This window comes from Brassica oleracea, chromosome C2 (genome assembly GCF_000695525.1).
Source record: "Brassica oleracea var. oleracea cultivar TO1000 chromosome C2, BOL, whole genome shotgun sequence".
NCBI classification, from domain to species: Eukaryota; Viridiplantae; Streptophyta; class Magnoliopsida; order Brassicales; family Brassicaceae; genus Brassica; species Brassica oleracea.
In genome coordinates this window covers 38,545,141-38,557,675 of record NC_027749.1, presented here as the reverse complement: position 1 = coordinate 38,557,675, position 12,535 = coordinate 38,545,141, and the positions used below count along the sequence as shown (strand labels likewise).

General features: G+C 39.2%; 1 protein-coding gene and 2 pseudogenes across 1 annotated transcript; all 3 read right to left on the bottom strand.

Moving 5' to 3' along the window:
• Positions 1-207: 207 nt before the first annotated feature.
• On the bottom strand, positions 208-2,023 carry LOC106324175 (probable serine/threonine-protein kinase At1g09600). The gene is made up of 6 exons (XM_013762187.1): positions 1,999-2,023; positions 1,463-1,586; positions 1,318-1,374; positions 1,135-1,234; positions 733-1,044; positions 208-645 (listed from the first exon to the last, which is right to left on the bottom strand). Exons 1-5 carry the CDS (start codon positions 2,021-2,023, stop codon positions 820-822), a joined length of 531 nt encoding a protein of 176 aa, XP_013617641.1. The 3' UTR covers positions 208-645; positions 733-819.
• Positions 2,024-3,085: 1,062 nt separating this feature from the next.
• LOC106326115 lies at positions 3,086-4,234 on the bottom strand (annotated as a pseudogene).
• Positions 4,235-9,743: 5,509 nt separating this feature from the next.
• On the bottom strand, positions 9,744-11,906 carry LOC106324174 (annotated as a pseudogene).
• Between the last annotated feature and the right edge of the window lie 629 nt (positions 11,907-12,535).

The window sequence follows — 12,535 nt, the reverse complement described above, 5'->3', positions numbered from 1 at the left end:
TCTCTTCTTCGTCGACATAATCATCTCTTCTCTCTATCAATACGGCATGGTTCTAATCTATGTTAAATCTGGTGTATAGAGTCTCTAGTGATATCTTCTCTATTTTGGTAGGACAGCCCATAAGAGTACAAACAAATCGCTTAGGAACTTCAACATATCGTAATCATAATAGAGATTTTCATTGGCTCATTTTCAAGGTTTGAGATCAGTAATCATGTTCTTGAATTTCAATATCTTTTCAAAATTAAATCTCTAAGCAACAATTGCAAATCAGATGAGAATACAAAAAGGTTAACATTAAAGTTTCTCGGGTTTAATGGTGGTTGAAGTTCTTTTTTCTTCTTTGCCTCTGTTGATTTCTTCTTTTCACAATTTTAGCTTTCAACTTTACACAAGACCTCACCAAAAGATCAACCTAAGTTGTGAAACCTCAAACGTTTTTTTTCTTCTGATTATTCCTAAAAGATTCTTGTCTGATGTCATTTGCAGCAAGAGACGCTTGAGCCTGTCCCTATTAGTCTTTTTATCCACTCAAACAACTAATAGAATGTGTCTTTCATGTTCTTTTAGCATTACATCTAAGTTTCCTCCTGCAGTAGTTAATGACCATGAGATGTTTATTCTCTCTGTTTTTTCACTGTCACCCTAACACATAGCAAAGAAAAAAAAAATTGATTAGCCCACAAAAGTTTCAATGCAAAACAAAGACAGTTATGGTTAAGATGTTCTTACCGGTGGATTCTTTCTCTTTTGTAAAATCTTTGGGTTTAACCAGAAAATGTGGTGACCCATCACCATCTTTTTGTTATTAAACCACCGTTAATTCGCTATAGAAAAATCTGATGCATCTCTAGCAGCTACCGAGTCTGAGAACTTTGTCAACTGGGCGGATCCACGTTGAACAAAAGACTGTTGCATCATCAGTTCTTTACTTAGAGGAGGAGACCGATTCAAACCCCTCATCATAACACTCTTCATTGCTGCATCTTCATTAGGATTGAACTTTTCACTCATGTTTGTCTGGTTATTCTCCCCTTGACGTTTCTTTTACAAACAAGATCATAAACCGAAAAGTTAAGATTCCATGAATACAAACATACAGTATATCTATTATGCTAGAATGATTATACATACTTGTATTGATGCTGGTAACTCGGCACTGGCATCTGAAGCAGACACAACTTTGGATTTTCTAGATATTTGTTTTGACTCATTCTGTTTACTGCCTTTCTTTCTGGCTAGTAAAGAGGAAAATTTGAAGCATCAGTGTTCATTAAGACATAAAAGAGCCATGTTTATGCAAAATCTGGATCTTACCCTCTTGCTTCCTCTTTTCGAAGCTTCACGTCAATTACCTTTTTTGGTTGATTAAGTCTAAAAACAAAGAGGAGTAAGGCAAAAATGAGATTAGAAACGAAAATATTAATGATTTACGATGAAGAAACAAGGATTCTTCACTTACCCTAAATCGCCATTGATACATGTTGAAGGTAGGGAGGAGAAGAGGAATAAAGTGAAAAAACAAATTAGGGTAAAACGAGAAGAATAAATAGAAAAGAAGATACATAGATATGAGACTATGAGTTCTAGCCGATGAAGAACGGTGAATCACCATTGAAGAGAGGAAGGAGATAGGCGGAAAAGACAAGAAGGTATTTAGGTCTACGGATACCTTTTATCTATTCTAGCCTTTTTATTTTATAAAATTATATTAAGAAATCTAATTTAAATATCTAAATATAATAAATATAATATAATTTAGATTAATTTGAGGGTATAATGGTATTTATGGAAATTAAAATCCTAATATGACAAAAGATGTAGCTAAAGTTTTAGAGAGACAAATCTAACTTGAAAGTGTCTTTTTTTTTTCAATTTTCCCTTATTTTAAAGAGAAAACTGACAATAAAACCCCAAACATCCAAACTAAATCCAAAAATACTTTCAACTCGTGTTGGAGCCAAAATACTCCAACTTTTAAATGTTGACCATTTTAACTCTCATTTTGTGTTGACTCGGCCATTTTAGAAACTCGGAAAGTCAACTATTAAACCGTAAACGTCTGTTAACTTGTTAAACGAGGTCGTCTTGAATAATACTTAAAAAATCTTCTTCGACACCAATACATTTATTCTCATCCTCATTACCATTCTCATTAGTCTCACTATCATCTTCATTATCACCTTATTCGCGAACTTGATTCTGTTGTCCAGTCGTAGCGTCCCTAACACTTTTTGCTTAAGATCTCTCACTACAACAAACCCGAAATAACTCCATCGTCCTAGCCATCCTTTGCATTATCAATGGCTCTAAATTTTAAAGATTAGAAGATTGAGAGATTAGAGAATTAGAAAATTAAGGTTTCGCGAAAAATGAGATGATTTAAATGTTTATAGATGTAAAACGGCATCATTTCATTAATGTGCAATCAGTTTTTAAAACGACGTAGTTTAAGAGTTAACAAACGTTTACGGGTTTTACAGTTGATTTTCCAGGTTTCTAAAATGACCTAGTCAACAAAAAATAAGAGTTAAAATGACTAGTATTTGAAAATTGGAGTATTTTTTTTTTGTTTAAACATGAGTTCAAGGTTTTTTTTATTTTAATTTGAAAGTTCAAGGTTTTTATGACTGTTTTCTCTTATTTTAACTTTTTAAGTTTTAGTTAAATCCTCTAAATCAATTTCAAAACAAAATGGAGGGAGTATATATTTTTGTGTTAACGTAATTCTATGTAATTCTGTAATAGCAAAATTAAAATACTTTCAAATATTCATTAATGAAATTTATCTCTTTGTCTATAGATGTAACTATTTGGTGAATTATGTTAAATCTGTTTTCCTTGGTTTATTCATCTGTTTCGTATAATATTTTCTTCTGTTATAAGGTTATAACTTATTTAGTTTTTGTTAGATACTTTTCTGCAGTGTATTTCCTTTCATTCTAGATAACACAGAAATTTGACCAACATCAAAGGTTAAATTTTTTTTCTAAATATATACACTAAAAATAAACTCAAACTCAAACACAAACAATCGAGAACTTGATCAAAACTAGACAAGTCCACCATAACAAGAATATTAAAATGTGTCATCAATATTGTTTTCTTCGAGTTGAAAAACAATATTGATACATACTTCGGAAATTACAACCGAAGTAAAATATTATTATAACAAGACTTCGTATATTACATATATTAATTGTAGTCAACACACCATCATCACTCAAACGACCTGAGCTTCCAAGAAAGTATTGAAGTTCTTGGCGGCTTCTAATAACCGTGGTGAGAACGCCGGGAACGTGGAGAATCGAACCTGACGAACCGAAGAATCCATCGATCTACTGTTTTTCGAACCAGACATCTTTAAAACTCTTCTCAATAGGTTCCTTGTCGAACACGAAAGCCGCCGAAACTGGATCATCGTGGTCGTTTTCTTCGGAACCGCTTTTGAGTAGCTCGGACGGCAAGTTAAAGGAGTGATCTCGACCTTCTTCTCCTCCGGATTCCGAAGCGTAGGAGCTACAGTCGAACTTCTCCATTGAAGCTCGAACCGAGATAGTGGTTGTGGTGGATTCTCTGACGGAGACCGTTCTTGAAATTGTAACGGAAGAAGATGATGACGTGGTGGTGGTAGTGGTTCGGGTGAAGGAAGAAGAATCATCTTTCCTTGATGACCTAACCGGTTTTCCTTTACCAAAACCGGGGAGGTATAAACACAGAGCGTTGCATTTGAATCCGTCTTCTAAAGTGTTGTTATAGCTGGTGCTCTTCGGTCTTAATGAAGAAAGAGTTTTTAAGAGACTGTCTCTTGCTCGTAGATCCATAAGATTTGCTTCTCCTGAATGACGCCGACCAAGACAAATCTTGTTCCTTACCTTTTAGCGCACGCATCAGACCAGAACGTTGTTTAGGAGAGTTAGTGGTCGAGTTTGAGAGGTTACCGCTCACTGGCTGCAACGGAAGAGGCATAGGCGCATCTAAGTCTCTAGGAGGTGACATGGCCGGTAAGAGAACCATATCGAAGCTATCGTTCCTTTTAAGCGAACCCGAGAAAGACAATGACCGAATTGATTTAGGGTCCATCGATATCTCCCTCTCGGATTGCATTATACTCGCTTGCTTGACTAGAATCTTCTTCTTCATTTCCTCATGAGTGCTCTCGTCTCTGAAGCTAATCGCTGGCATGAGAACTGCAGCAGCCATTGTCTTTTTGTTTCTTTGGTGTGAAAATGTCGACTAGCAGCCATTGTCTTTTTGTCATTCTCTTAAATTCTCAAATTTCTCTCCTCTCTCAAATACTTACGGTTACTTCACTCCTTTTTACTTTGTTCGTGTGCTTCATCACGGTTAAAACACTTAGAAGCTCTCATAATCTCACAAATTATCATGGTATCAGAGCAGCAACAATCTTGAAACCTTTCTAAATTCCGCAAAATCAAAACTCTGTTTCTAGTTCTTAAACTCTACCTCTGACCAAGTAAATCCCCAAGATGGAGAACAACAACAACAATAACAACAACCGCATCAGCATACCTGTGACCCTGAAGGGGATTAACTACCTCTTGTGGGCCAGGATGGTGAAGATTGCCCTTGGAGGAAAGGGTTTGTGGAGTCATGTCTCAGCAGAAGCAGCTCCAAAACAAACCACCCAAGGAGAAGATGGACAGGAGATTGTGGTAGCTACTGATGAAGACAAATGGGCTCAGGAAGATCTCATGGTTCTCACAGTGCTCCTTAGCTCCCTAGAACCCGCCATCATGGAGTCTTACTCCTACTGTGAAACTACCAAGCAGCTGTGGGATACACTCTACAAAGTGTATGGAAATACCTCCAACCTTACAAGGGTCTTTGAAGTAAAAAGAGCTATCAATACCCTCAACCAAGGAGATATGGAGTTCCAGCCTCACTTTGGCAAGTTCCGGTCTCTTTGGGCAGAGATGGAACTACTCAGACCACATACTACCGACCCCGCCACTCTCTTAACCAGGCGTGAAGAGGACAGAGTGTTTGGACTACTGCTCACGCTTAATCCATCTTATGGGAGCTTAATCAAGCACATCCTGAGAGCTGACAAGTTACCTGACCTGGATGAAGTATGCGCTCAAATTCAGAAGGAAGAAGGCTCTGTGGGCTTATTTGGAGGCAAGGGAGACTTAAACATGGCACATCAAGCTGAACGAGCCGTGTCAAACAAGGCAGCTTACAAGCTAGATGAGAAGAAAAACTTGACATGCGATCACTGCAAGAAGAAGGGCCACATGAAGGACAAATGCTGGATACTACATCCGCACCTCAAGCCCAACAAATTTAGGGACAACCGCCCTCAATACCAAGATGCAAGAGCCAACTTCTCAACTGATGGTGCTGAGCCAACAACACCAATCACCATGGGTATAAGCAACCTAGGTGTGGGAAGAGCTACTGCCTCCACATCAGGCTATGCCACGCCAAGAGCCAATCTAGATGAGACCATCAAGAAGTCTGACTTAACCGCTCTCATCAAGGCTCTCAAGGAATCTGGTATATCTAAAACTCTTGGTATCTCCCTTAATACTTCTCACAATGCAAATGGTTCTATGAATAATTTTAAATCGGCTAAGCCCTTAGTTATAGACTCTGGTGCTTCTCATCACATGATAAGTGATTTAGAACTGATTAAGAACATAGAACCGGCTTTAGGAAATGTGATGATAGCAAATGGAGATAAAATTCCAATAAAAGGTGTAGGTGAACTTAGATTGTTTGATAAAGAATCTAAAGCTTTCTATATGCCTACATTTGCCTCAAACCTACTGTCTGTTAAAAAAGTAACTAATGATCTCAATTGTCAAGTTACTTTCACGCCTAACAATGTATACTTTCAGGATATTGATTCTAGTAAGTTGCTTGGCAAAGGTGTTACCAAGGGAGACTTGTACTTACTTGAGGACACAAGACCTGTATCTCAATTATCGTGTGTGTTTCATTCTGTTTCTGAATTCCCTAAAGATGAAATCTGGCATGCTAGACTAGGACATCCCCATTCTCGTGCCTTGAACATCCTGTTGCCTAGTATTTCTTTTAAAAATGAGTGTGAAGCGTGTATATTAGGAAAACATTGCAGAACTGTGTTTCCTAAATCCAATACCCAATATGAAAACTGCTTTGATTTGATTCACTCTGATGTGTGGACTGCTCCATGTGTATCTAGAGAACAACATAAATATTTTGTGACATTCATTGATGAAAAGTCTAAATACACATGGATCACTTTGTTGCAATCTAAGGATAGGGTGCTAGAAGCATTTAAAAATTTTCAGAACTATATTACTAACCATTTCAATGTTAAGATTAAAATTCTTAGATCAGATAATGGTGGTGAATATACTAGCACAGCCTTCAAACAACATCTAGCCTCACATGGAATCATTCAACAAACCAGCTGTCCTTACACACCCCAACAAAATGGTGTGGCTGAAAGAAAGAATAGACACTTGATGGAAGTGGCAAGGAGTATGATGTTCCATACAAATGTACCCAAGCGGTTTTGGGGGGATGCAGTAGTCACAGCCACCTACCTAATCAACCGCACACCTACAAGAGTCCTCTTTGATGCCACCCCATATGAGGTACTAAACAAATCTAGACCATCAATTGATCATTTGCGTGTGTTTGGGTGTGTGTGCTTTGTTTTGATTCCAGGAGAACTAAGAAACAAACTGGAGGCAAAGAGCACAAAGGCAATGTTCATTGGATACTCTACGCACCAAAAGGGGTACAAATGCTATGTACCAGAGACAAGGAGAGTCCTAGTATCCAGAGATGTTAAGTTCATGGAATCCAAGGCCTATTATGATGAGAAGAGTTGGGAGGAACTCAAAGATCTATCTCATTCTGCCTCGGACAGAGCTAACAACCTGAAGATTCTTATGGAAAGACTCGGCATTAACCTAGAAAAGGAACCAGAGAAAGGCCGGGACACTACTCCTTATAAAGAGACCATGGTTCATAACAGTGAAGACTCTCATCCTGACCATGAAGGGGGAAATGAAGATAATGAAGATCAACCGGCGCAAGCTCAACCTGAAGAAAACCCAGTATTATCTCATGATCAAGATGAGATGGGACAACCAGACACTGAAGCTCAAGAAGGAGAACCAAGCAGCAGTAATGAACCTGAGCAGACACAAGTCCTAAGGAGAAGTACAAGGATCAGAAGACCAGCCTCAGATTGGGTTAAAAATGATTTTGTTTACTACAATGCTCAAGCTGTGGCACATCCAGAAAGTGGATTATGCTCCCTAGCTCACTATCCAGAAGAACATCAAGTCTTTATGAGTTCATTGGACCTGGAATGGATACCAAGAACATATGCAGAAGCTATGGAAGATGATGAATGGAGGATATCGGTGGATGATGAAATGAGGGCCATGGAGAAGAACAACACCTGGTATGAGACAGAACTTCCAAAAGGGAAGAAAGCCGTGACCAGCAGACTCATACATACCATTAAGTATCTTGCAAATGGGAAGCCAGAAAGAAAGAAGACCAGACTGGTGGCAAGAGGATACACACAAGTGTATGGAGAGGACTATCTAGACACCTTTGCACCAGTGGCCAAGCTTCATACAATCCGGATTCTACTCTCATTAGCAGTGAACCTAGAATGGGACCTTTGGCAAATGGATGTGAAGAATGCTTTCCTGCAAGGAGAACTAGAAGATGAAGTGTATATGAAACCACCTCCGGGGATGGAAGAAATGGTGAAACCAGGGAATGTTCTTAGACTCAGAAAGGCAATCTATGGCTTGAAGCAATCACCAAGAGCTTGGTACCACAAGCTAAGCACTACATTGAATGGAAGGGGATTTGTGAAGTCTCAAGCGGATCACACACTCTTCACTCTCACCAGCAAGCAAGGAATTACGGTAATTCTAGTCTATGTGGATGACATCATCATCACGGGTAGTGACAAGGAGGGGATCAGTTTAACCAAGACATTTCTCAAGGCCGCATTTGACATCAAAGACCTGGGAGAACTGAAGTACTTCCTTGGCATTGAGATGTGCAGATCAAAGGAAGGATTATTCATGTCCCAAAGAAAGTATACCCTGGACATATTAAAGGAGGCAGGAGATCTTGGAGGAAGACATGCCAAGACACCACTTGAAGAAGGTTACAAGGTATTGCGAGAGGGGGAGTATGAAGACACTCCATTTGAAGATGTCAAGCAGTATAGACGGATGGTTGGGAAGCTGATCTATCTAACCATCACTCGGCCAGATGTGTGTTTCGCAGTTAATCAAGTGAGCCAGCACATGCAAACTCCCAAGGTTCATCACTGGAACATGGTGGAGAGGATTCTAAGATACTTAAGAGAAGCGCCAGGACAAGGTGTATGGATGGCTTGCAACAAGAACACTGAGGTGATAGGATACTGTGATGCAGATTGGGCTGGAGATAGAGTAGACAGAAGGTCAACCACCGGTTATTGTACATTCATTGGAGGGAATCTTGTCACTTGGAAGAGCAAGAAACAGAAAGTAGTATCTTGTTCAAGCGCAGAAGCAGAGTACAGATCAATGAGGAAGCTAACCAGTGAGCTTATCTGGATAAAGGGGCTTTTAGGCGACTTGGGAATTGAGATCACCTCTCCCATGACCATGCACTGTGACAACCAAGCCGCAATACACATTGCATCCAACTCAGTCTTTCATGAAAGGACAAAGCACATAGAAGTAGACTGCCACAAGGTCAGACAAGCAGTGGAGCAGCAAGTGATTCTCCCATGTTATACAAGAAGTGCGGATCAGCTGGCTGACATCTTCACCAAGGCGGCCAGTAGCAAAGTTTGTGAGTCCATTCTTCCAAGACTTGGACTCATAAACCTTCCATGTCAATGATCTCCTCACCGTGGAGTATTCTACTCTTTTTCCTTTGCTTGGTTTTTATCCCAAGTGGTTTTTCCAAGAAAAGGTTTTAATGAGGGAATACTTCATGGCTTTCCAAGCTTGACACTCACTACTGTCAAGCTTGAGGGGGAGTGTTGACATGAAGAATTAAACAAAGGGAAGTAGTGGAAGAAGTGGGAGAAATGGCCATATCACTTACCAAATGGGGAGGAATGGCTAGTCCACTACTAGTTAGTGGAGGAAGTGGGAGGAGTGGTCATATCACTTACCAAATGGGGAGGAGTGGCTAGTCCACTACTAGTTAGTGGAGGAAGTGGGAGGAGTGGTCATATCACTTACCAAATGGGGAGGAGTGGCTAGTCCACTACTAGTTAGTGGAGGAAGTGGGAGGAGTGGTCATATCACTTACCAAATGGGGAGGAGTGGCTAGTCCACTACTAGTTAGTGGAGGAAGTGGGAGGAGTGGTCATATCACTTACCAAATGGGGAGGAGTGGCTAGTCCACTACTAGTTAGTGGAGGAAGTGGGAGGAGTGGTCATATCACTTACCAAATGGGGAGGAGTGGCTAGTCCACTACTAGTTATTTATTCTTCCACCATTGAGTGCTTATTGCTTTTGTTTCCTTTAAATACACCATGTATGTTACACAATTAAACACACAATTCAATACAAACATTTCTTTCATTCTCTCAATCTCACAAATCCTCTCATTCTCTTAAATTCTCAAATTTCTCTCCTCTCTCAAATACTTACGGTTACTTCACTCCTTTTTACTTTGTTCGTGTGCTTCATCACGGTTAAAACACTTAGAAGCTCTCATAATCCCACAAATTATCAACGAGATGGTGGCTAATTATAGAGAGAGAGAGAGAGAGTAAGCATGGACTGCACGTTTGGTGGCTAATGGTGGCTAAGTCATGATTTGCACGTCCAGCTTTTCTTTTTTCTTTTACCTGCGTATTAGTAGTCTCAGCCAAAAGGTTATTGACTTTATTACAATAAAACATAAAAAGATACCTAAGTTTAAGTTTTATAACATTATTTACATGGGACCATGCCCAAGATTGAGACACGATCTGATCGAGATAAGATATGTTCGCACGAACAACACTTAATAATAATAGTACCAAAAGATTTGGAGTATTTATCCGAGTTTGTGCATACCACAAGGCGTTGATTGAGGAAGAATGTGATTAAATAATTGAAATTTATTTCATAATCTTAAGTCAAAAAACATTGATGATGGTTCACTGGTGATGGTGGTGCATGTAAAATCTAAATGATTTTGAATCTACTGAAGGGAATTGTAAAACAAGATGAACACAACCGAGATACCAATGATAACTGGAAATGACGAGACTAAGTACAAGGCTCCATAACCCTGCAACAGATTAAGAACAGATGCAAGAGAAAACTGATTAGATCCAATGGTTTTGAATAAACCATGGATTTGTGAAAGTGCTGAGAGAGATTTGGGAACAAACCATGGCTTTGCTGGCTACTCCAGTCTCGTCAGCTTCTTCAATTGCAGCAGCTGAGTCGCAGTCTACGTTGAGTCTCTTGGCTGCTTCTTTTGGATCTATTCCGGTGTCTGTGGATTTCACTTCACGTACAATGATTTTCCTCGCTGCTTCTTTGAAACCTCAAGCTTAACAGATAGATAAGAAATAAGGTAAGGGTTGAGATTAAGGCTTTGAAACAGAGTTCTGCTCATCTAATTAACTAAACTTATATTAGCAGTCACGAGAGTTTACAAACAAAAAGGAATACGCTTCCATCATATGTAGGAATCAACACCATCAATGATGAAAGGTTTTGTACCAATATAGTCTTCCATGGATGTCTCATGAAAATTAGTCTACATGATTTGTAACAGTTTTATAACCTTGTGGCAGTTGTTTCATCATAAATTTGAATTCACTCAGGCGCAATTCTAGGATTTAAAGAAGAAACACCTCTAAATTTGGCCAACGGATCATTTCCTCATGGAGCATCTGGAGAGTGAGACTATCTTTAGGGATTTTTCCTTCATCTACCTGTGAGAAGACAGCGATACATTTTTAAGGATCTTCATACTTATTCCAACAGTAAACTATTTCCTCCACCAAATTTTCACTTGATTACCCCTAGTAACAAAGCAAACGACTTTATTTTGGTTTTGTGAAGTGACACCGTGAGACAGTTTTGCATGATACAAAGCCTAGATGTAACATTTAAACAAACAGACTGGTTGTCTCACAAATGGAACTCAAGAAAGGTTGTTTAACCAAGGCTTACAAGTAACTGCTGTAATTAGCTATTATTATTTCGAGGTAGATGCATCAGGACGGATTTCACTTAAAGGAAAGGTAGAGTCAAGATTTAAAAGGCAAGAATACTAACTGCATCTTAAGTGAAGACAGAGCAAAGTTAACCTGCTCCAAGGCTTCAGCCAAGTCTTCCCTACTAGGGGCCATCCGCATTTTCTATTCCAAGCAGCCTCCTTTTTTCCAGTTTGCTTGGATCCTGGATCATGATGGTCAACTTAACCTATGATTTGAAAACTCAGACTCATTAAGATCCCATCCCAAGCATTGGTACTATAAACCAAACCAGCAGAGAACCAACCAGGATTTGCAGCCTTTTTAATGCAAACTCTAATACAGTAGGAAACATAAAAGACTGATTGAGATAGGCTTTTACCTCATTGAACATCATCATATCTCTGTTCCTTCTGAGTAGCTCCAATACCTAAGAAAAGCTGTTTATGTAAGCAAATTGTAAGACACACCAAGTTTCCAGAACACTATCTACAATTTTACAAAAAAAAATCTGAAGATGGGGATTACAAACCCGTTTGATCTGACTGACGTGACGTATTTAAGATCTTCAGGATCTACTTCTCCTTCAACTTCTCAGTTTTGTTTTTCCTTCTCTTCTTGCTCCAACGTTAACGGAACAGTACCTCGAATCTCCGTCGCGTCTGCACAATACTGTAACGGCAACCGAATTATCTGAGTCGCAGCCGCTACCATTTTTCTCCTCTTATGTAATCTACAAAAAAACACCCTCCGCGATTCTTCATCTCTCGATTTAAAATGAAGAATGAATTTGGAATTTAGAAAAAAACTCCGCGATTCAACGTTCGCTACTCCGTTTTTTATTTAGTTCTTTCTGAAAAAGAAAAATGAATTTGGAATTTAGATTTTCCAGGATAATACAAGTAGATAAGACTCCATCAGTTGATAAAATTAAAACAAAACTCGATTAAAACTCAATAATATAACTAGGCCCAATATGTAGGCCCAATGGCGCTATAGATTTGGCGGGAGTATATATTTTTTGCCTCCTTCTTCTTCTGTTCAAACGAATTTAGGGTTTCTTGGTAGAATTGAAAAATGGAGGCTTTTGGTGGGTTCGTAATGGACGAGCAAGTGGAGAACGTCTTCTTAGAGTTCCTCAAGAGGTTTGTTGTTTCGAGTTTTGATTGGCTCTAATTTGACATTAACTTAACTTCTGATTCGTTTGCTTTAGTTTTCGAGTGGATGCGAACAAGCCGGAGCTCTATTACGAGGCGGAGATCGAAGCTATCCGAGGCGGCGAATCCACGATGATGTACATTGATTTCTCGCATGTTATGGGTTTCAACGACGCTCTTCAGAAG